The sequence below is a fragment of the Triturus cristatus genome, chromosome 10 (genome assembly GCF_964204655.1).
Source record: "Triturus cristatus chromosome 10, aTriCri1.1, whole genome shotgun sequence".
Taxonomy (NCBI): Eukaryota; Metazoa; Chordata; class Amphibia; order Caudata; family Salamandridae; genus Triturus; species Triturus cristatus.
The window spans coordinates 1,205,220,744-1,205,241,668 of NC_140593.1; the positions used below are offsets into that span (position 1 = coordinate 1,205,220,744).

General features: G+C 44.6%; 1 protein-coding gene across 1 annotated transcript in view; it reads left to right on the plus strand.

Moving 5' to 3' along the window:
• LOC146797070 (uncharacterized) overlaps positions 1 to 19,029 on the plus strand; it is a 46,975-nt gene extending 27,946 nt beyond the window's left edge. The window contains exons 8-11 of the mRNA XM_085630297.1: positions 12,110 to 12,174; positions 14,900 to 14,987; positions 15,858 to 15,922; positions 18,785 to 19,029. Of these exons, the coding sequence (XP_085486423.1) occupies positions 12,110 to 12,174; positions 14,900 to 14,987; positions 15,858 to 15,922; positions 18,785 to 19,007 (441 nt within the window). The 3' untranslated portion in view covers positions 19,008 to 19,029. The remainder of the gene's footprint in view (positions 1 to 12,109; positions 12,175 to 14,899; positions 14,988 to 15,857; positions 15,923 to 18,784) is intronic.
• Positions 19,030 to 20,925: the final 1,896 nt, after the last annotated feature.

Genomic DNA, 20,925 nt, shown 5'->3' on the forward strand with positions numbered 1-20,925 from the left:
ACACGAGAACAAACAATGAATCTACCAAAACACAATAAAGAGGATGAAAAGAGAAAACATTTTACTAGAACATTTTTGTACATTCAGAACACAATTGAGAACCCCTCCACCTCATTCTAGAAAAAGCCAAAAATGCACACAGGCACCCTGCACTCACATATATTATTATATTTTTATGCAATGTAAATATATTTTCATGTACATAACAATACCAATGGCCAGGGAATGATGCTCCCTGCATGCATAATGAATGACACATGCAGTCAGGTGTTTGCAAGGGGTACAGGGGTTCATTTCATAGAGCACTCCTCAAGGTATGATGTACAATTTCCCTGGTTATGACCGTCAACAGCGATCTGCACCACCCGGAGTGCCCACACCCACTCTAAGCAAACCACATTCTAATGATACCAGAGTATTTAGCTCTCGTTTCCCCTTCATGTCCATGGCATGGCACATTCCTAAATCTAAACCAATATAATTATTTTCCTTGCTAGTAGGGCTCGAAAGACCCAGTGGCTTCACGTGGTGTAAATACATTTGTAAATAAGTTGGGGCCTGATTCAGAGGTGTGTGGTAACATCATCTCTGATTTGCAGAGGCAGTGGTGAATACACTGATGATTCTGTGAAGGCAAATCTGTTTAACATCCGAGAATACTCCTAAGGAAGATTTACCGCTTCTCAAACTGGAGAATTTCCTCTCCTCACCCAAATCTAAATCAAGCCCTGTGTCCTTCTGGTTCGCAGGAAGAGACCTCACTCTTTAATTCCAGCTGGCCATTTTCACTTCCTGACTATCCTCGCCCTTCAAAGTTGAGTCTTAGGTCCCAGGGCTCATTCTTTGATGCTCAACAATCATTCCCTTCCACATATTGATTTGTCTTTAGAATGCCTGCACAGGTATTAACATTTGAGGATGGCAGTCTGATCCCAGCACGTTTAGGCACCTGTTTATTCCATCTAAAGGCGCTTGGGAGGCAGACAGGACAGGTGCTGGTACAGCCCAGTGGTTGAGATGTGTCTCTTTGGGTATCCTGATATGATTCTTTCCCCTGCACTGCTGGGAGTACCCGTAGCTGCAGACAAGGACCTGTGCTTCTGTAAAGGGAGGTAAGGCAGTGGTATTAGTGTACCCCCATTTGGTGGTACAGAGTTACTGCAAAAGACCTGAAATGTGCATTTTTTTAAATGTATGGAGGACTTTCCGGCAGTTCCATTTCTAGTGTGCGTAGAATGCCCCCACACCTTCCCTAGCTCTGTACACAGACACAATGACTAGTCTTGTAAGAGCGCTTGGCTGTTGCGTACCTGTTTTTGGCTGATTACATTGTATTGAAAGCCCACTTTGTTGCTCACTGTAGTCCAGGTTTCTCTTACTACCAGTTTGTCAGCTTGTAAAATCTTTTAAACATCAGAGTGAAATATTGCTTGGATGCCAGGAACCTGATGGCGCCAAGAAGTAGACCAGGAGTTAAAACAGCATCCAGGAAGCACCTGCTACCCCTTGTAAACATAAATTGGCGTTGGTGTATATGCCAGGAAACAGTACTGATTTGATAACTCTGTGTCAGTGGCACTGGCAGAGTGTGACACACTGTCTAAAGTAGTGGAGAAATATCCCTCAGCCTTTTAAGAGTGAGACACATTCCTGTGCTAACTACTACTGAGGGTTGAGAAGCAAACAACACAAGTCTAACCTTAGAGTCCCAAGAAACTAGCCGCACCGCCGTTCCCTACACCAGCTCTCTGTAGAGTTGAGTCACAGGAAAAAAGGAGCTGTGCGCCATCAGTGACACTGCTGTAGATGTCATTGCGGAAGAGGACACTATTTGATGGTGCTCACATTCACGAGGAAGAAATGGTGCGGAATAGTGATACTGCTTGAGAGCTCTTCCTGATTGAACTTGCTGCAGGAGAAATAAGCTGGGTGACAGCACGTGCACTGCCACATGTTGCTTGAGAGGAGGAGTGGGAGGGAGGAGCTGCTCTCTTCCGGGTGCCTTCTGAGGTGTTTGTCTCACGCTGTGCCTAGGTTACCTGGATAAATGCCCTGCTCCTCCACACCATCACCCATCACCGGCTTTAGACTGAGGCTGTGACCGCTGCCAGTGAGAAGCTGAAACATGCCTTACCATGTGCATGTTTGTAAGGGGGCTACAGAGGCATATTGGTGCTCGATTGGGAAACACAGATGTTGGCATGCATATAAAAGCCGATAAAGAACAGGGGAATGATTCTGTTAAGTAGTACAGAGGAAGGAATCCTAATACTCCTGTAGGACCACAGTGAAGCGTGGTAGCGCGAGTAAAGAAAGAGATGTATTGTTCGCCCGAAGCAGCCTTTACGCTCGAACACTCGAGGGAAGTACACCGCTCTGCCGTGCCCTGCCCGAACACTGCCTGGGGACGAGCGGAAGTTTTACAATGGGGTTACTTTCCCAGACGCTGTGATATAAGCCACTCACCAGCAAGTCCAGTCCAAAGAACCTTCTCTATCAGAGAGCCAAGAAGCTCGACATCATTTAAAGACAGATTTGGTACCACCAGTCCTCCTTGTCAAAATTTCCACCCTGATGAAGACCTCTGATATAAGAAGCGCCACGCAGAAGGTCGAAACGCGTTGGTTAGTTTTCTTGTGAGGCGAGCCTAAAGAACCCTGGATAAATTTATGTCAAGAAATTTCGACTATCTATAGCCCCTTTAATACAGCTCTAATCTGGGTTCAAAACTCTGAGGCGACCTCTCTTTGGCATACAAAAGACTATTGTACTGTGAGGACCTTATCAAAAGGAGTCCCCGTACCTCTATTTAAGAAAAAAGTAGGCCTATTTCCCGCATGTAAAACTGCAGTATTTGATGCTTGTAAATTGTACAGCTATTTGTTTTGTATAAATTGTACAGTCATTTTTCTTGCTATATGTGCAGATGTAAGTCTTAGGTAGTCATGGCCCATACGTTTTGAGTATTGATTGTTTTTCTTGTATTTATTTTACACTGTTCTAAACACTAAGTTACTCTTTTAGTAGGCTCTGCACAGGGACAACATGTCTTGATGAAAACAAAAAATACGTTTGATGTGTATTTAATTGCAACCCAGGGATAAATAAAAAATCCAACTGGCAGCAAAGCAGATTGTTATCAATGGTGTCAGAGGTATCATGTTTTGATGCTGGCATGCACATAAAAAGCACTCCCACTTTAGAATCCTAGCTTTGCCCCCTCCCCACCATAAAACTGAGATAATAGCACCTTGGGGTCTTCAATTGTCTCTGCATGAATCAAATATGCTGTGCTAGGTTCACATACCAGGGTTTCCAGGTGACAAGGCTCATAGATGACGCAGCTCAGGCTCGGACATTTTTGAAAGAGCTGTAGTCGGTGTAGCTGTGACATCTCTGGCGAAACAGTTCAAACCCACAAGTGAATCTGCATGTGGAGGCCATGTCATAGCAGAGAGGGCATTTTCTGTATCACACCTCTGTCTTTAGGTACTTTGAGACCTTGCATCCAGACTATTGTATTATATTATACCTCTGCGCTGGGCTAAATGTTACGTTAAAAATCGCAGCCCTTGGTATAATGAGACTCTTGCCGAACTCAAGAGAACTTGCAGGCAAGCTGAGAGGGCCTGGCGAAAATCCTTTGATCCCACGTTAAAATCACTGTACTTTGCCCAGCTTAAGACCTATCACAGAGCTATCTGTCAAACCCGGGCTGCCTATTATGCAGCTGAGTTTTCCAACAGCCCTAACCCTTCTAAGTTAATCTTCAAGGTACTCAAAGACCTGATGGGGAAACGGGCCACCTCGCAAGAAATCTGCACGGACTCTCACTGTGAAAGTCTGGCATCCTTTTTCGTGGGGAAGGTGCAGACAATCTATCGAGGATTTATACCTTCTGTTTCCGGGGATGCTCTTAGTGATATGAAGGTCTCGGTGTCCGAAACTCTGTCCATCCTGCCGGCCATGTCTAACGAGGCATTTGACACTCTGAGCCTTAAAATTAAATCTGGCTCCCCCTTAGACCCACTGAAGCCGGAGTTCCTTATCCGTCTCCCGCCTCTCTGTCGTGAACCCATTCTGGACGTGATTAATCTTTCCCTCAGTGAGGGCGTGGTCCCGCCATCCTGGAAGCAAGCTGTGGTCAGCCCCATTCTGAAGAAACCCAACTCTGACCCCTTGCTTCCGGAGAATTACCGGCCCATCTCCCTCCTGCCTTGGACCGCCAAGGTCACTGAGGCACACGTGAATTCCATCCTGTCTGCCCATCTCTCTCGTAATAACATTCTTGACGAGAGCCAAAATGGTTTCCGCGCCCAACACAGCACCGAAACTGCTTTGCTCTTCATGACCGAGCATTTGCGGTCAGTGCTGGATGCGGGGCAGACTGCGGCGCTCCTACTATTAGACCTGAGCGCCGCGTTTGACACGGTGTCACATGACATTTTGATGCGGCGTTTGGAGGAAGTGGGTATTGAGGGGAAGGCTCTTCAGTGGTTCCGCTCCTTCCTCTCGGACCGGTTTTTCAAAGTAGCCATTCCACCTGGCCAGTCCTCTTTCCATTCTTTGGAACTGGGAGTCCCTCAGGGCTCTGCTTTAAGCCCCACATTGTTCAACTTGTATGTGAAACCGTTGGCCGCTGTTGTCAGGCAATGTGGCCTTACTATGACATCGTATGCCGACGACACGCAGCTGGCGGTGACACTCAGTGGGGACCCTGAGGTGACTGCGCCCAGGTTCCGTGCAGGACTTATAGCTGTGGCTAGTTGGATGCGTAGCAACTGCCTACAGCTTAATGCTAAGAAAACCGAGGTCCTGGTTGTGGGGAAGCAGGCGGAACTTTGGGGAGACCAGTGGTGGCCTTCTGATCTGGGGGTGTCCCCCATTCCAGCGGCCGAAGTTAAAAATCTGGGGGTTTGGCTGGATTCCAATCTTTCTTATACCAGCCATACAAAGAAGATAGCAGCTACCTGTTTTGGTATTCTGCGAGGGCTGAGGCCAGTCCTCAAATTCTTTGACCCCCCCACTCGGCAACTGGTGGTTCAGGCCTCTATTCTTTCCCGGCTGGATTACGGGAGTGCCTTGCTACTTGGAGTCAACCAGGCTGAGGCGACTAGGCTTCAGAGGGTGCAGAACGCTGCTGCACGGGCCATTGTTGGCCTTCCAAGTCGAGGCTCTGTCTCTGCTGTTCTGACCTCCCTGCACTGGCTTCCGGTCAGACAGAGAATCAAATTTAAGGCTCTCTGTCTGACATTCAAGATCCTGAAGCTTTCCTCTCCCCCTGCTTTGGCGGGCCTTATTTCTCCATACGTCCCCACGCGGTCTCTCAGGTCTGAATCTTACCATCTGGCGACCAAGCCTAGGTTCAGGCTGAGTAGGATGGGAGGTTGCTCTTTTCGTGTCCTGGCGGCTGATCTATGGAATTCCCTTCCTTTACACATTCGCACCCTAAATAGCTTGACTCTTTTTAGACGCGCCATTAAAACACATCTGTTTGCCTCTGCTATTTGATCTTTCTCTTTCTTAGCCTTGACCTGTTGTGTTGTGTACCTGATCAGGCGCCAGGACGCCCCTTTGCTGGGGCAGCTGTGCGCCTAATAAAAGTTATTAACATAACATAACATATTAACATATTGCCTTTCACCTCGTTGAATAGGTTGGGAACCCGGTACTTGCCCGCCCCTTTTTTTGCTGGTCAGTTCTTTTCCAGCATCCAGAGAAACCGCTGACCTCATTCCAAGTGTTATGAAATTAACATTAAATAGGGGCTGAGCCTACAGTGTCCTGCTTCCCCTGTGCTCATATATTTTATATTTCTTATGTACGAATTGACACTTTTGAATGTGTGTATCCCACCTCATCCACTTATGTTCTTATACTGTAAAGCGCTCTGATACCCTCGTGGGTCACTTTCGCGCTATATAAAGCTTTATAAATAAATAAATAAATCTGCTCGCAAACTCACTAATCAGTGAGGCAAATACATGTATGAGTTCTGCCTGTGGGACCTTCCCTGCCTCCTCTTCTCCTTTTGGCGCCGCTTGAACATCTTATCACAGCCGGCATGCTTCTTCTCACAGACAGCACCCTCTCTCTTCCTTGGTTCTGCATGTATAGAGATTCATTCTCTGCTATTGGCTATGAGTTACCTCTGTATCTTGTGAATGCACCTGCACTTGATCTATCCAGGACTTTTGATAGGTGCTAGAGATAGAGGGGTCACCACACCCCAGTCCATTCCTTAAATGATGGCTATAACAGGGTACATAACTGCCTTGAAAGAGAACTGAGCCCAAGTGGCAAAGGTGGGTGGCACCCACCCAGTGCTGAACAATTAGATGGTGTGCACCAGGATTAAGAATGGTTGAGGCCAATTGGATCAGATTCCAATGTTTGCCATGTTGTTGTTTTACACCCCTTGAATCTGGTAACAGTGACCCCATTCCCCCGGATATCATTTTGTGTAGAGTGGAGGGCTAGGTGAAGTGACGTTGTGCCCTGTCTCCTTGGCTATGGTACATTACATACTGTCTAAGGGCAATATGGTAGCCACTTGCATTTGTGGCCAGAGGGAGGTGCCTAGAATGGCCTGGTATTGTAGATATGAAAGCTTGAAATGGGTGCAACAGTAGTTTTGGCCATTGGTAGCTTGAGTTAGGAGAAAGTGCCCTGGGATGAAAAGTGAGGCCTCATGCATAAGCCGTTATGCGGGGATTGCAGTCAGACACTTTGATTATTGTAACACTTCTTCTTAAAGAGAGCAGACTCCGGGGTGGAGGAGTGAAGGAAGGCTGCAAATCAACCCAGTAATGGCTAACAAAATGACCCAGGAACACCTTCAAATAAGTGCAAAAAGGAAGACGGACATTGAGATGGCTCCCTATTGGCAGCCAGCTCCATGGAGGTACCAGTGAAGCAAGATGGTGGCCGTGTTTTGAATACCAATAAGTAGGTGACTCCAATACCACTGAAAATGGAATAAATAGTGACACTTTACTGGAAACCACAGAAGACACATTGTGAAGCGCTCTGACACCTTCGGGTAAAGTCCGCGCTATATAAAAACGCATAAAATTAAAATTAAAATAAATGACCATCTGTACCACTGATAGCCTGCTGATGTGTTTGTGTGGATAGTAGCCTGACAATGGCTGGAAAAGCAATGTTGCACTGTCCTGTTGGACATTCATCTGAACTGCCTTCTCTCATCATCAGTGGACTTTACAATATGCGGGTCTGCAGACAGAGGGCTCAATTTTTGTTTCGACATTCCACAGCAGAGCCTAGGCACAGTTAAATTGAGGGTACCCCCAGACTGAACTCCAGCTGTAGACCCGGGTTACTAATATCCGGATAGTGATCTGTGGGTCGGCTGAAGGTTTGCTTTGGCTGGTTAGCCTCAGGGGCAGAGGCATTGTCCTCTGTACCCTGGAAGAGTACAGGGCCTTCTGGTGTATCCTCTAAAAGGTGTCGCCCCTCCATAACGCTTATTCTTCTTAATCCTCCTGCTGTGTGGGGTGGTCGGTTTATGATGTCATGTGTTTCGTATGAGCAATAACTAAACCCAATGAACCCAAGGTCTCTGGGCCTGCACAAAATGGTGGTTCCCCTGCTGCTTGCCTTTGTTCACCTACCAATGTGACAACTTGTGTGTCTTTTGTTCCCTGGATACCTCGTCCAAACCTTTATCTACCTAGGTAGATTGGGGGTAATCTATTTCTGCTCCCTTACTAGAGTAGTTTTCCTCTCGCCAAGTGTCTCCTTCTCCGTTCCAGTCTTGTGCTGGCCATTGCCGTAGAACCAGAAGACCTTGGCTCGGGAAATCCATCCCTAATCCACAAAACACCTTGACAGGTTTGAGGCAGAGCCCTTTCCCTCCTTGTAATCTACGCTCCAGTAAAATGTGGGTTGGGGGGGGGGAATCTTTTTAAATGTTTGTGCTTTGGTTGGCATGGTGACTCACCAGTGCCCCATAGCAGGATAAATTCAGAGACACATTCAACCAGTAACTCTGAATTCAACAATACTTAGAGACCACTCACAGAAACGTTTTTCATGGATGGGACCTTTCAGGTGGGTGTCTGTCCTGTAGGCCTAGACTCTGGAAGACGCCCTGCTACTGAACCCTGACCTACAAGAGGAAGATGGACTTCCAGTGAGAGGAGGAGAGCAGGCCTTTGCTGAACAGGATAGAGAGCAAAGCCAGGCTGGCTGAAGACAGCATGAAGAATATCACTTGTGCAAGTTTTGTACTTGTGTATTGTTTTCTGGAAAAATGAAAATAAAAGTGTCCAAAAAAGGATATCTCTTGTGAGTGAGCCCCCTAGTAGCAGCAAGTGCCTTGCAGCCCAGCTGGCAATACTCAGCAAGAAGGTCAAAGAGGATGTGGCGCAGTGGCCAGAGCTGCCGACTCCGTAGCTGGGGATCCGGGTTCGACTCTAGGGTCGGCTTAACAGCCTGTGATTCTGGGCCTATCACTTAATCTCCCCGTGTCCTTGGACAGCGTGTGGATACCCTCACAGGGGATAAACCACGCTATATAAATCTACAAATGTATAAAGACCTGCAGAAGCGCATTCCAGGATATGAAGTGTGGTGAACCTATGCTTCCCCAACTTGTCCGGTACCACAGGGGATCCTGTATCTTCCTCTTCCACACCCTAGAGGAACACAGAGATTTCTCTGCTTCATCGAAGGTCTTGGGGTAGCATTCTTCTGACTGCAAGTGGTCACTTGAATTCCAGACCATTTTAAATGATTTTCCTAGGCCTAACCATCTAAAGATATCTTCCCTTGTAAGCATGGCTAACCGATTAACCCACATCCCAGTTCCAAGTTTTGCACTTGTCCAAGGACTCATTATGTGGCCCACCAGCCAAACTCTTCCCAGCAACTAGCTAGTTTTTAGCTAGAAGACCTTGAAATAATCCCAGAATACTTTGCAGTGGGTACCACAAGTTTTAACCCCAGTCCTCCTACAATACCTTTTGGAACAATTTTGCCCATAAAAGCTCTACCCTTCTCCGTAGTAGCTGCGCCCCTTCCACCAGTGCTCCTAACCACCAGCTCTTTCAACAAACTGGCAACAATACTACAAAGGTACTCCAACTAGTTGATATTGCTGAGAAGCAAAGGAAACAGAAGGTGCCGCTCTCATTGAACATGGAAAACGCATTTGATAGGGTCTATTTGCTGTTCATGAGGGCATTGCTATCACATATGGAGTTTAGCAAGGAAGCGCTTCATTAGATCTTGGTGGGTTTGAATTACCGCAGGCGTTGGTGAATGTTAAGAGTTGATTGTCAAGGCCTGTCCTCATCTGTAGAGGCATGAGACAAGGGTGCCCTTTATCACCACTGTTATTTGCTTTGCATCCAACAACTGGCACAAAATATTAGAAATAGGGTGAATACAGAGGGGATACAATTATAATTCTTCAATGCAATATATAGGGAAAAAGGTAGGAATACATTAGAAAGAAAAATTAATTGCAGAGGATATACTATTGATCCTATTAAACCCTGTTACTTCCAGAGTAGAGAGATTCCAGGTCAGTTCTGCAAAGTCAAAAGTTCTCATGGTATCGTTATACAGGGAAACATCAGACCTTAGAAACAAGTACAACCCTTCGATGGTCCAACTGACATATACACATCTTAGGAGTTGTCATAGTCACAACAATGATAGAAACGCTGCAGAGAAATTACAGAGCACTATACAGAGCGCTCAATGTTTGCAAAGTTGGCAGAAACACCATTATCTTGATGGATGGCAGGCATCAAGATGGCGGTACTCTGCATGATACATTTATGTTTTCAACATCCTGCCATTGTGGACGAGGGAGTCGAGGCCTATAGAATTTGCAACAAGTGCTGGAAGGTTATATCTAGAGAGGAGGGTAACTGAGAATGAAGTGAGCACAAAGTACACTATGGGCCAGGGAAGGGGTTCTTTGCATCCCAAACGTCGTCCACTAATGCCAAGAAACTCAACTCGGATTTCTCATTGAATTGATGAATGAAGAGAAAGGATGGTGTATGTTGGACCACACCGTGGCTGGGACACCATTACTGGAGATCTATGCATATCAAAACAGCAGTGTAATGGGAACCTGTCTAGGACTTGATATTTTATGCAACCATTAAAACCTGGGATACTCTGAGCTGAGGTGGGGGCGGGGTGACCACATACCCTTCACCCTTCACTCCTCTATGGGAGAACATAGATTTCACCACAGGGATGAGGAGCAGCATTTTTTGGGTGCAGAGTTATGCTGTGCTTCAGGCTCTGCAAGGATTTGAGGTTCTCAAACAATAACATGGGATGGAAGAAAGTGAGCGCTTCAGGTACACATTGGCTGCCACATTCAGAGGTAAAGAATGAGGCTACCTGGGCCCTCGCTGGGATGGAAGAAGCCTGAGTCACCAGGGCACATGCTACCTCCAGACTGTACAGAATACAGCAGGCTATGAAACTGGATCTCAAGGTGACCTTCAAAGAAGCACAAGAGATGGTGTTGGTAATTCAACTCGATGAGGGGCAGGGGCAAGTGGTTCTCCTTAGGAATATCAATTAGATAGACATGCACAAGGCAGGGTAACAATATGTAAAACCATGTGTAGGTGCATCTCATACCTGCAGGTTTATATGTCATAAACCCCGATCGCAGCTGAAGAAAGTATGCGAACAAGACAACAACATCACATATACTATGGTCATATACCAAAAGACAGGGATTCTGGGAAGACGTCCTACGTAGAGGTCGCTGGGAGCCAAGCAGCGGGATGTCTAGAGATGATCTTATTGGGGAGCCGTCTGCAGGGATGTTACACTGCTTACTACAAAGAGAGCAAACTTACAGCACAGTTGCTCCTGGTGAATCTGGTTTTTGCTGGGGATGGAGAAATATGGCCACATAAAAGATAAAGCATTCAGGAAGATTCAAGGTCCAGTGATAAGCTATTTGGCCAAGGATTATAGAGAACTGAGCTGCACAAGAGGTGGAGAGGTTTACCCATTTAAGAGGAGACTGCTGATGTGACTGTTATCGGATGAGGTTAGGAACCCTATGAGCAACAAAAGTGATAGTACTTTGAACAAGAATTTAAGCTTCTTGTTGGGCGGTGGATGGTGGAGTAGGGGTTCTTGTTAATGTTTTTCACACCATATGTTATATTTTGTTTAACAATGTGTTAACTCATTTCAGAAAGAAGTGGAAATTATTGTGTACTCTTGAAACACTACATTTATTTGCAAAGCCTGTTGGTAAAACCAATAAAAATGAGGGTCAACTTCCTTTACAAAGCATTGCCCGGTGGCAAGGTGATTTAGTTATTTTCAGTGGGAGGAATGATTGTTTTGTAAAACATGTCACATTGGATGTTTTTCCTATTGTTTTCTTTGTACCTTATTGTTAATGTTTTTTTTGTATTCCTGTTATGCCAGTAAAGTCCCAAAAGCCACTGGTGACAAACAGCCACCTCACCCGCTGCATCCTTCAACAGCCACTACACGCAAGTGGCATCAAACAATCTGCAGAGGGATCATGGCTAGAAGAGCTTAGGGGTAGTGTAAAGTAGGAAGAGGATGTCTAAGAGGCGCCTAAGGCATAAAAAACTGAAAACCAATACAACAGTAGCAAGTAGGCCAAGGATTCCCCAGAACAGACTAAAAGAAAAATAAAGACAATAGTGTCAGGCAGGCAGAGGATGTCCGAAGCACAAAAAGGGAAAATAAATGCAGTAGTGCCAAGCAGGAAGAGCATGCCAAGAGCAGAATAATCAGGCAATAAATGCAATACTTCCAGGTAGGTTGAGCATATCCAAGCGTAGAATAAATATAAAATAAATACAATAATAACAAGCAGGAAGAGGATACAGCCTGGCATTAAAACAACCCAAAATAACCGCACTATTGTCAAGTAGGCAGAGAAACCAAGCATGAAAACAACATAAAATAAATTCAACAATGTCAAGCAGGCAGAGGATACAACCAAACATTAAAACAACAGAAACTAAATACAATAATGTCAAGGAGGCAGAGGATGCCCCAGAGGAGAAAAAAGTAAAGCAAATATACAATCAATACACTCGTGTGTCTTTTCTTCCAGGTTTTGCACAACAAGATCCTCAGCCTGAAGGACCAGTTGGAAAAGGCGCAGCAGGAGCTGGCTCTGTGAGTATCTTGCTGGAGCAGCGGCGTGGTCGGCGGCACACCTTTTATATGATACATAGTGCAGGGTCACTTGGATGGACTGGCCAATCTGGCTTTCCTGATCTAAGCAACTCCAGTCAACAGTTTGTCAAAGCGCTATGGTGAGAAGGGTTCTCGAGTATAATGGGGTGGAGATGCACACACCCTGGAAGCGTGAGAATGTCGATAGAGACTAGTGGCTCACAATTTCCACATTATGTTTCCAGGTCACACTCCCTCTGATTGAAAAACATTTGTCTGTTGATAGCCAAAACACACAAGGCGGGCAGGAGAAAAATGGGGGTAGGAATGGAAAGCAACTGTGGTCACCTGAAGGGGAGCAAAATTGGAAAACTGGTGGGGTTGAGGCCTGGAGATGGCCAAGGAGAAGCTTCATCCTCTTTTCCAAGGCAGAGCCACAATCCTGCCTTCATGTTTTCAGGAAATGAAGGTAGGACATTTGATGGGACGCGGAGTTGTAAACCCAGTTGGTCTGGTAGCACAACTGTCATAAAGGAGACTTGATCACAGAGCACTGCAACTATGGCAACGACTTCCAAAGTTACTCATTTGCACCATGGCAGTGATACAGCGTGATCCATAAAAATTTACATAATCTCCCTATGTCACAGATTCTCATTCACAAGTTTCATACATACACTCTTTTGTGGGGCCCATAACACCAACACACTTCAGATCCACACAAAACACAGTTGAATCTGTACACAGGAGAAAGGACTGCTGGATATGTGGGTACCTTGTTATCTATCAGGCTGAATTTTCCTACTACTTTATATATACATTCTATATACACCTTTCAGAATCCTGACTTTATCATCAAGGCACTCTGCTGTTTGGTCGATGGACCAACTAGTTGGACTGATTGATGGTGAATTAGAACCAGCTAACACACAATTAAAGTCTAGATAACATTTATCATCAGTGATTAATTTAAGAACCACATAACTCGTTTCTTGTTTTCAATTTTGTTTATCTGGTATTAATTATTCCCTATAAACTTGTATTTAATTACTACCGTTCATAACTTGAAATTTTAATTTATTAGAGCATATCAAGCATTTAGTAAAATTATTTAAACATAAATTTTAAGAAAAAGCAATAAATCATTTACCCATCAGAGACGAAGATAGCTTCAGATCGAACAGGGAGTTATCCGCATTCTCAGGTAAAGATCCCCTAGACAGGCTGTCTGCCCTCACCAAGGGATCAAACCATCAGGCAAAATACACTGCGATATATTCATCAAAGTCCATCAATCCGCAGCATGGATTAACTCCACACTCAGACTGTCCTCATAAAGATTAACGACAATTTAGAAAAGTCGGGAAATTGAAAAGGAAAACATCCACCCAAAATACAAAAAACTCAAACTTCGCAACTCAACAACTCCACTACTCCACAACCCAACCTTCTAACCATCAACAACAACTACCACCCAACAACCCTTGTAATGACAGATGAGGGGTTAGTATACCCTCTTTTCCCCTTACTTCACACAAAATATGGCAACTTTAGGGGCAGACCAAATGTTCTGATTGGACAGTTCGGGGTTATCAATAGTTCATTGCACTCTTCCCAGTGCAAACTGGTTTCATAACTTGACTCGGCAGATGAGTCCATAAGTTTAGTTTGTCCGTTTTCCCATGCGAGGATTGGCAAATGTATCTTTTCAAGGTAAAAGGATCCAATTAATGTGTTCCTCACTCGTCTCTTCCGTGGTTCACATTCAGTCATAACTGGCTCGTGGTCAAGTCCCCAACTCTTTGGCCTTGGCAGGGAACACGATGTCGAGAGTTCAATTCACCATTTTTTTAAACATCTTTTTATTGAAAGTTTTCTCTTTTAATACAGGCGGCACAATATGCATTTGTTCTTCATCATATCAATCATGTATCAACAGTATTGAGAATATCAAATAGTTATGCAGTTATAGAGAGGACACGATATGACATGTAAATACGCATGTTACAGTTGCATTTTTGCCCAAACGTTGTTATGGAGACTTTGTGAAGGCTTCTCATTGTCTCTATGTGTAGTATCAGTGCCAAGAGTCTGATGACGATGGAGAGTTCAATTCACCATGTGATCTCCAGAGCTATCTGGGCATGCGCAGAAATCATCGCGCGCACACAGTGGCATCTGCTTCAGAGAACGCCATCTAGTAGGCCCGAATGTTAACTAAGCAAAAATAGACATAACAGCAATTAAAATATAGAAATGAAGGTTCTAATGTTCAATCCCACACTAATCCCAATATATATTAGTATCTTTCCTAGCTGCAGCAACACTTAAAGCGATAATACTTACCATAAAATAACTTTAATCCACAATACAATCACAAAGCAATATAAATCATGCAAGTTTTCTATTTCAATATAATCCAAGGTTAGTATGCGTTCCATTGCCAATTATTTAATTTTGCCATGCAATCAGCATTTTAATCCCACGTGTATTTTGTTTATCTAGGTGCAAATATTGATTAGCATCACTTCCACTTCAAACATGTTATGTAAATTAATTTTAGAATGATTACGTAATTAATTTCATGCAAATTAGAGGAGGTATCCAAAATTTTGTTTTACCTGCTCCATCAGCAGCTACGGCGACTCTCCCCGCTCTCTAAATTGTTTCCATCCACTTCTGAAGTAGTGATGTAGTAGTAAGTTCACTCTTTCCTATTTGACAGGAACAAGATGGAAGACCAGGTGGCGGAGTACCCTCCACCACGCCCTGTTAGCGGCTCCCTGATGTATGAGATTGTGCAAGCAGAGATAGTAAGTACCGGGCTTAGGCTGGCGCCAAGATCACAGAGTGATGGAACATAACATCATCTGAGAAATATGAACGATTACAGGGGTTATACTATCCATGACATAGTTATCTTGAAGAACACCAACCGGGAAAGACTAACTAATTATTTATAACCTATGGTATTAATAGGAGGATTAACGCCTCAGCACAAATCATAAATCAGATGTGTTTTAGCATCGCATTACTAGCTGGGCATTAAATAAAGCGTAAACCATATGTCAACAGGCTGTGCACTGATGTCCATGGATTATTACTCCTCGAGCACTGTTTTGCATGGCATTTACCACCATGTGGCTCAAGGTGGTAAGGGCCTCTGCAAACATAGGAGTGATAGCACTAGCCAATAAGGCATTTAGCAGTCGCTCAGCCTGTGATTCAAAGAGTTGCCGAGTCTGCGGCCGCTAAATGGCTTCATAAATGTGGCCTAAAGTTACTTGAAATGTGCTAGGTAAAGACCTGCAAGGGCCAAAGCCAGATCCCGAAGGAAAACGGTGGCCATAACCAGATCCACACAGGGCACTCTGCTACCCACATTACCTGACAGTCATATAGTCTACCACCACCACCTTCTGTTGGACATCAGTGCTCTTAGCAATCATGGGAAATATGACTTGGTTCAGGGGTTCCAAAGAAGTGCACTGAGCATCCTACAAACTCTATGTGGGGTCTACACAGAGGGTGCATGTTCATACAAGTGGTTATTGGTATTGCCGGGTGGTGGCTGGCATTGCAAAGCCTCAGGCTGGATATTTTTCTAATGAGTTTGTTGCCCTTTTCTATGTATATCAAATGCCAGTCAAGTGCAGTAAAAGAACTATTGTCTCACTTTGCAGGAGAAAAAGCTATTGAGGACTCACTATGAAAATGAAAGACGAAAGAACCGGTTGTTTGGACTCAGGTGGGTTCAGGGCACTGCAAGAGCACTTCCTGCAGAGAGATGGGGGAGGGCCGCGCAGGCTGGGAGAGGCATAGTTCTTCGGTGTCCTTTGGGCATGCTCTCCACAACTTGTCACTGAAGTCTTTTTTTTTAATAGATAATAGAAAAGAGGATTGGAAAATAAATGTTGATCAGTTCCCTAGTTGGGACTCTTACTTATTATGTGCTACTCCTCTGTGTTCATAATCCATCTTTCATTAGTCTTGTAACTTCAACATCCCGTGTGGGCAGGCTTATGTGGAAAGATGGAGGAGAAGAGAGGATGAAAAGATATCATTGTTTCGTACAAACCCAAAAACCTTCCCTCAGTTCTCCATTCCTGAATCTCTGCTCCCACTGACACCAGACTGTACACATCAGTGCAACCCTCTCTTTAGTCTAAGAGCTAAGATGTGTAACTGTCAGTTTTTTCAAATCCTTCATTTTTTTGGTGCAAGAAAAGTTTTAATTAAGCATGCGCTCCGCTTTTATCTGTGCGTCTAAGTGCACCTAACTACATCTGGTGAGGTTGCTCCTCTTCTGGGAAATCTTTTTTCCTCTTACAACTTGAAGTGTAGATACCTGCACAATATTCCTTCTACGTATGCAAAGGGACATCTAAAGTGCAACCCAATGTACAAAGTAAAGGGGTACTGTACAATGGAGAGGGGAAAAAGCAAGGATTTTCAAGTAGATACAGGGAAGGGGTACAAGTGTTCAAGGAGTTGCAGAAAGGGCGACACTGCACAGAGCTATGCTTCCTTCAGAGGAGGGTTCTTCGAGGATGAGGCGTCACTGGTTCAGGTGGGGGTTCAATTCCTCCTGAAAGCTGACAATGGAAGGGGTTAGTCTAGATGTAGATGTTGTTCCTGATCTGTGAGTCATAAAGGAGATCTGTCAGCTTGTCTTCTCCTCCCTGCTTTTTATGGTTTCCTGGCATTTCTTTGTGTGTTGTGAAGTAATCACGTATTTGGGCTCAACGCCATGAGAATGTCTCAGCAGACCTGTAGGCGATGGTAGTGAGGCATAAGGGGAGCTAATAGAGGCCTCTGAGGTGAGGGGAGATGTTTTCAAACTTCTTAACTTCTTGGTTGGATAGGGGACATTATGATGAAGGCTGTATAAGGAAGCCAGGGTGGCGCATGAGACCTTGGTGAGCAGGGAATTATCGATGCTTGGACAGAGATCTGGAAGTCTGATCCGAGGGGAAAAGCCGTTGCTCTGCTGAGTAGGGAGTCTTATCACCAGGCACCTTTTTTTAATCTTTTTTGCAATGTGAGTTCTGAAGCTTAGGGTGGTGGTTTTCCTGGGCAAATGAACTATTGAACAGTCAAGAAGTTAGGCCATTGAGTTTCATTGCTGGGAGCCAACCTTACAGATCACAAAGTCCTTCTTCAAAGGGTTGCCTTTCATACACCCAGCTCTGGACAGTGGCGGGGCAGTCCTTTGGGCAGCCAATGTCGTCACAGTCTTCAGGTAAAGCGGAGTACTGACCGCATACTGATGAATCTTGGCACTCTTCTCCAACAGGAGGACTTATAAGGGGCCCAAATAAAGACTGAAGATCACAAACAACAGTATGGATCCTTCAGGAACAAGAAATGTTATGGAATTAGGCTTAGAACTGTGGACGCACATCTGGATAAATTGTGAACTGCTGCGCCCATAAAATGGAAACAACTGCAGGACAATGCAGTTGAAGAGTAGTCTAAACAAGAAGGTGTTGTGCAGGGCTTAGGTGATGGCATTAGGATTTGCTAAGAGTTTGCACAGGATGAGAAGACAGGGTTTATTGTTGCCATTGAACTGGGATGTGTAGTCAAGCGCTTGGAGGGCAGCAGACTGTGCTGTGTGGGGGCCTGAGAGTGGACTGATAGATGTGGAGAAGCACAAAGTTTTTCATTCTCTTGCAGTCACTGGAAAGCTACACTTGTAAGGCCAGTAATCACTCGATGACCTTGGCAGTAATCAATCGATGACCTTGATAATTTATGTGTTTCTAGTCAGTAATCATTCTATGTTGTAAAAGTCTGCACATTAAGGGGCCGTAATTAAGCAAATCTATACCTTTGCTGATATTGTCTTTAACAAGCTACACTTGCTATGTTTAAATGACTGTCTTTTTAAAAATCTTTATCTAGATGATTTTAAACCCTTGCACATCTGTACATTTCCTGGCAGGGATCATTGCAAAAACCTGCCAATCTGGACTTCTACAGTCATTGGCATAGCGCCCCCTCCAAGGCAGTAATCACTCAAAGACCTGGCCAATCTACACCATTCCCAGTAGTAATTATTTTAAGTTTATCTTAATCTGCACCTTCATAGGCAGCAATAACAATGCGTCCTCCACAACCTTTACTTTCTCATACAGTTAGCGTTCCAAGTCCTTAGCAATCTGCACCCTCAAGGCCGGTAATCACAGAAATTCCTAGGCAGTCTACATTCTTTTCAGAAAATAATTACTCGAATCCCTCTACAACCTCTGCCATGCCCAGCAATAGTTGCTCAAAGCCCTAGGCAAGATACATTCTTACGCTTTACTGTGTACACCTTTCTGGGTGGTGATCATTCTAAATCATTGGCATATAACACCTTTGTGGGCAGTAATAACTCCACGCTATTGGGAATTTACACCTTTCAAGAGAGTAATGATTCTGCACCCTTGACAAAGAATACCTTCCTAAGCAGTAACCATCCTGAAACCTGGCAGCACGCATTTCCAGCCCTTGGCAAGCTACACCTCCATGGATAGTTATGTTTCCTAGTGCCAGGCAGCCTTCTAGGAGCGAGTCCGTGTCATATACCTTTAAAGTCTCTCACTTTGACTTCTTCTGGTTCCAGGCTACTGCTCTACATGGTCGGACGACTCATTGGAGTCTGCCAGAAAATCCTACTGCTGCAGGTGTTTCTGATGGTCTGCCTGGCTGTGTCCATGCTCTACATCCACCAGACTGACCCTTACTACCTGAAGGAGAAGGTCTTCGACAAATCCTCATGGATGCTGCTACAGCAAACCATCTCGCCCTGGCTTACATTACACAGTGACGGCCTGATGCCCTTATAAGGCCTGCTCCACCAGACACCAGGCGAACTTTATGGGACAAGTGGAAAGCAGAGGTTTTTTTTACCTTACTCAGAGACTTAAAAGTAGAAATTGGAACTTAAAAAATAAATGGAGCAAATTTACAGCATTTTTCATCCTACAATGCCTTGAAATATTTATTTTGCATGCGTGGGGCTGCTGTTATATCACGATGAGTGGGACTCAACACTGTGTCTTCAACAACGGAAAAATAAAGAAATCATTGCCTGGCTTTCAGTACACAACACTTCATCATACACACAGGTTCCACATTTTCAATATCACAACCCAAATTAGAGACACCAGCTGAAATTGAAAGGCGTTAAACATGTTCACTGTAACAGTGGGCAGTGATTTAGGCTGCATGATACAATGCACTAGTGCCATTTATCCAGACACGCAGCTCACTCAGTTTGCACAAGGAACTACACGTCTCTTCACTACGGATCCAAAGAGTAATGGGCCATGAGCTTTCCTCATTTGATGCCCAAAACGTGAGAATGCAGCTTGACACTACTAAGCCAATAAGATCAGATGTCAGAACAGAAGGGTAAGCCTGGTGAGTATCGGCCATCAGTTAGTAGTCACTGGAGGACATCAGAGTCCTTCAACTTACCCCCTCAACCTTAAAAATTAATAACCACAAATACCCCTAGAGATGCACATAGGACACACCTTGAGTTACATCCTTTGCTTCCCACGGGCCAGACATAATGCATAAACCCCAAGACCTTTGGTCAATCTTTCCAATTCTAAAAGCTCTCCATCCACCCAATTACCAAGGATTTCACTGAACTGTGGGGAAGTGTTGGTCTAATGAAGCCCGACAGCTGCTTGAATTGATGGTTGGGATAAGGGATTATAGCTACCACTCTGTTTCCAGGCATCGGTAGAACAAATAAATGTCTGGTTTGTGCATGGGAGACGAACTGGAAGAGAGGGGATCAAAGGAAATTCTTGATGGGTCCTTGTAAGAGGAAAGAAAAGATAGTAAAGTATGTCCTTTGAATAAGTATTTCTACTTGGATCGCATGGGGTGAAATGAGATGTACCATTTCAGAGTGCATGTTTAACAACAATTGTTTGCCCGGTGCTAGCAGATAGGGAGGCGGGAGGCAGGGAATCTGAGGGAAAAGCAATGTTGTAAGCTTTTTTTCTGAAATGTTTGGTGTTGCAACGTTATCCTGTGTGCCCTTTGCAACCCCATGTTTTGCTGAATGGTACTGATGGTAACTGACTCTGTCTGTCCCTGGGCTCCGTCTAACCAGGGCCAGTGCTATGTTGAAAACACAGTGGAAAACACACACATGCATTAGTGTGCACTATATATTACGGTGCACTTACAAGACCTACCCTATAAGTCCCTAGTAGATATTAGGGCAGGGGGATTAAAACTACCTATATGTTCCTAGTATATAATTGGACATGGCAGTTGTTAGGCTAGCAGCCCTTTCTGCACTTGCATTTGTGCCCCGCTGAGCACCTGAGGTAATTTTAAAAGCAGCCCTGCATTGCAGCACTGTTTAAAAAGTAAATTATCTGCAAACTCGATTTTGGTGGTAGGGGCACTTAAAAAGTGATAATCCACATTATTGTTTACATATTAGATACCCCAAGGCCTCCCCTAGGTGTCCCACTCATGTAATTATAATCAGGGTCCTTATAAAAAGATGTTTTATATGCCCCGGGAATAGAGAAATTGCACATTTCACTTCCCTCATTGAGGTAAACTGCCTCCCAAAATCGACTTTGGTGCTATGAGCACTGTGGGGTAAGGATCTACACTTTTTGCGTATTCAGGACCCCCAAGGGATGGGGGGTCATGTAACTATAAGCAGGGCCCTAATAAAATATGTTTTATATGCCCTGGTGAAGGAAAAATTGCAGCTTTCATTTTCCC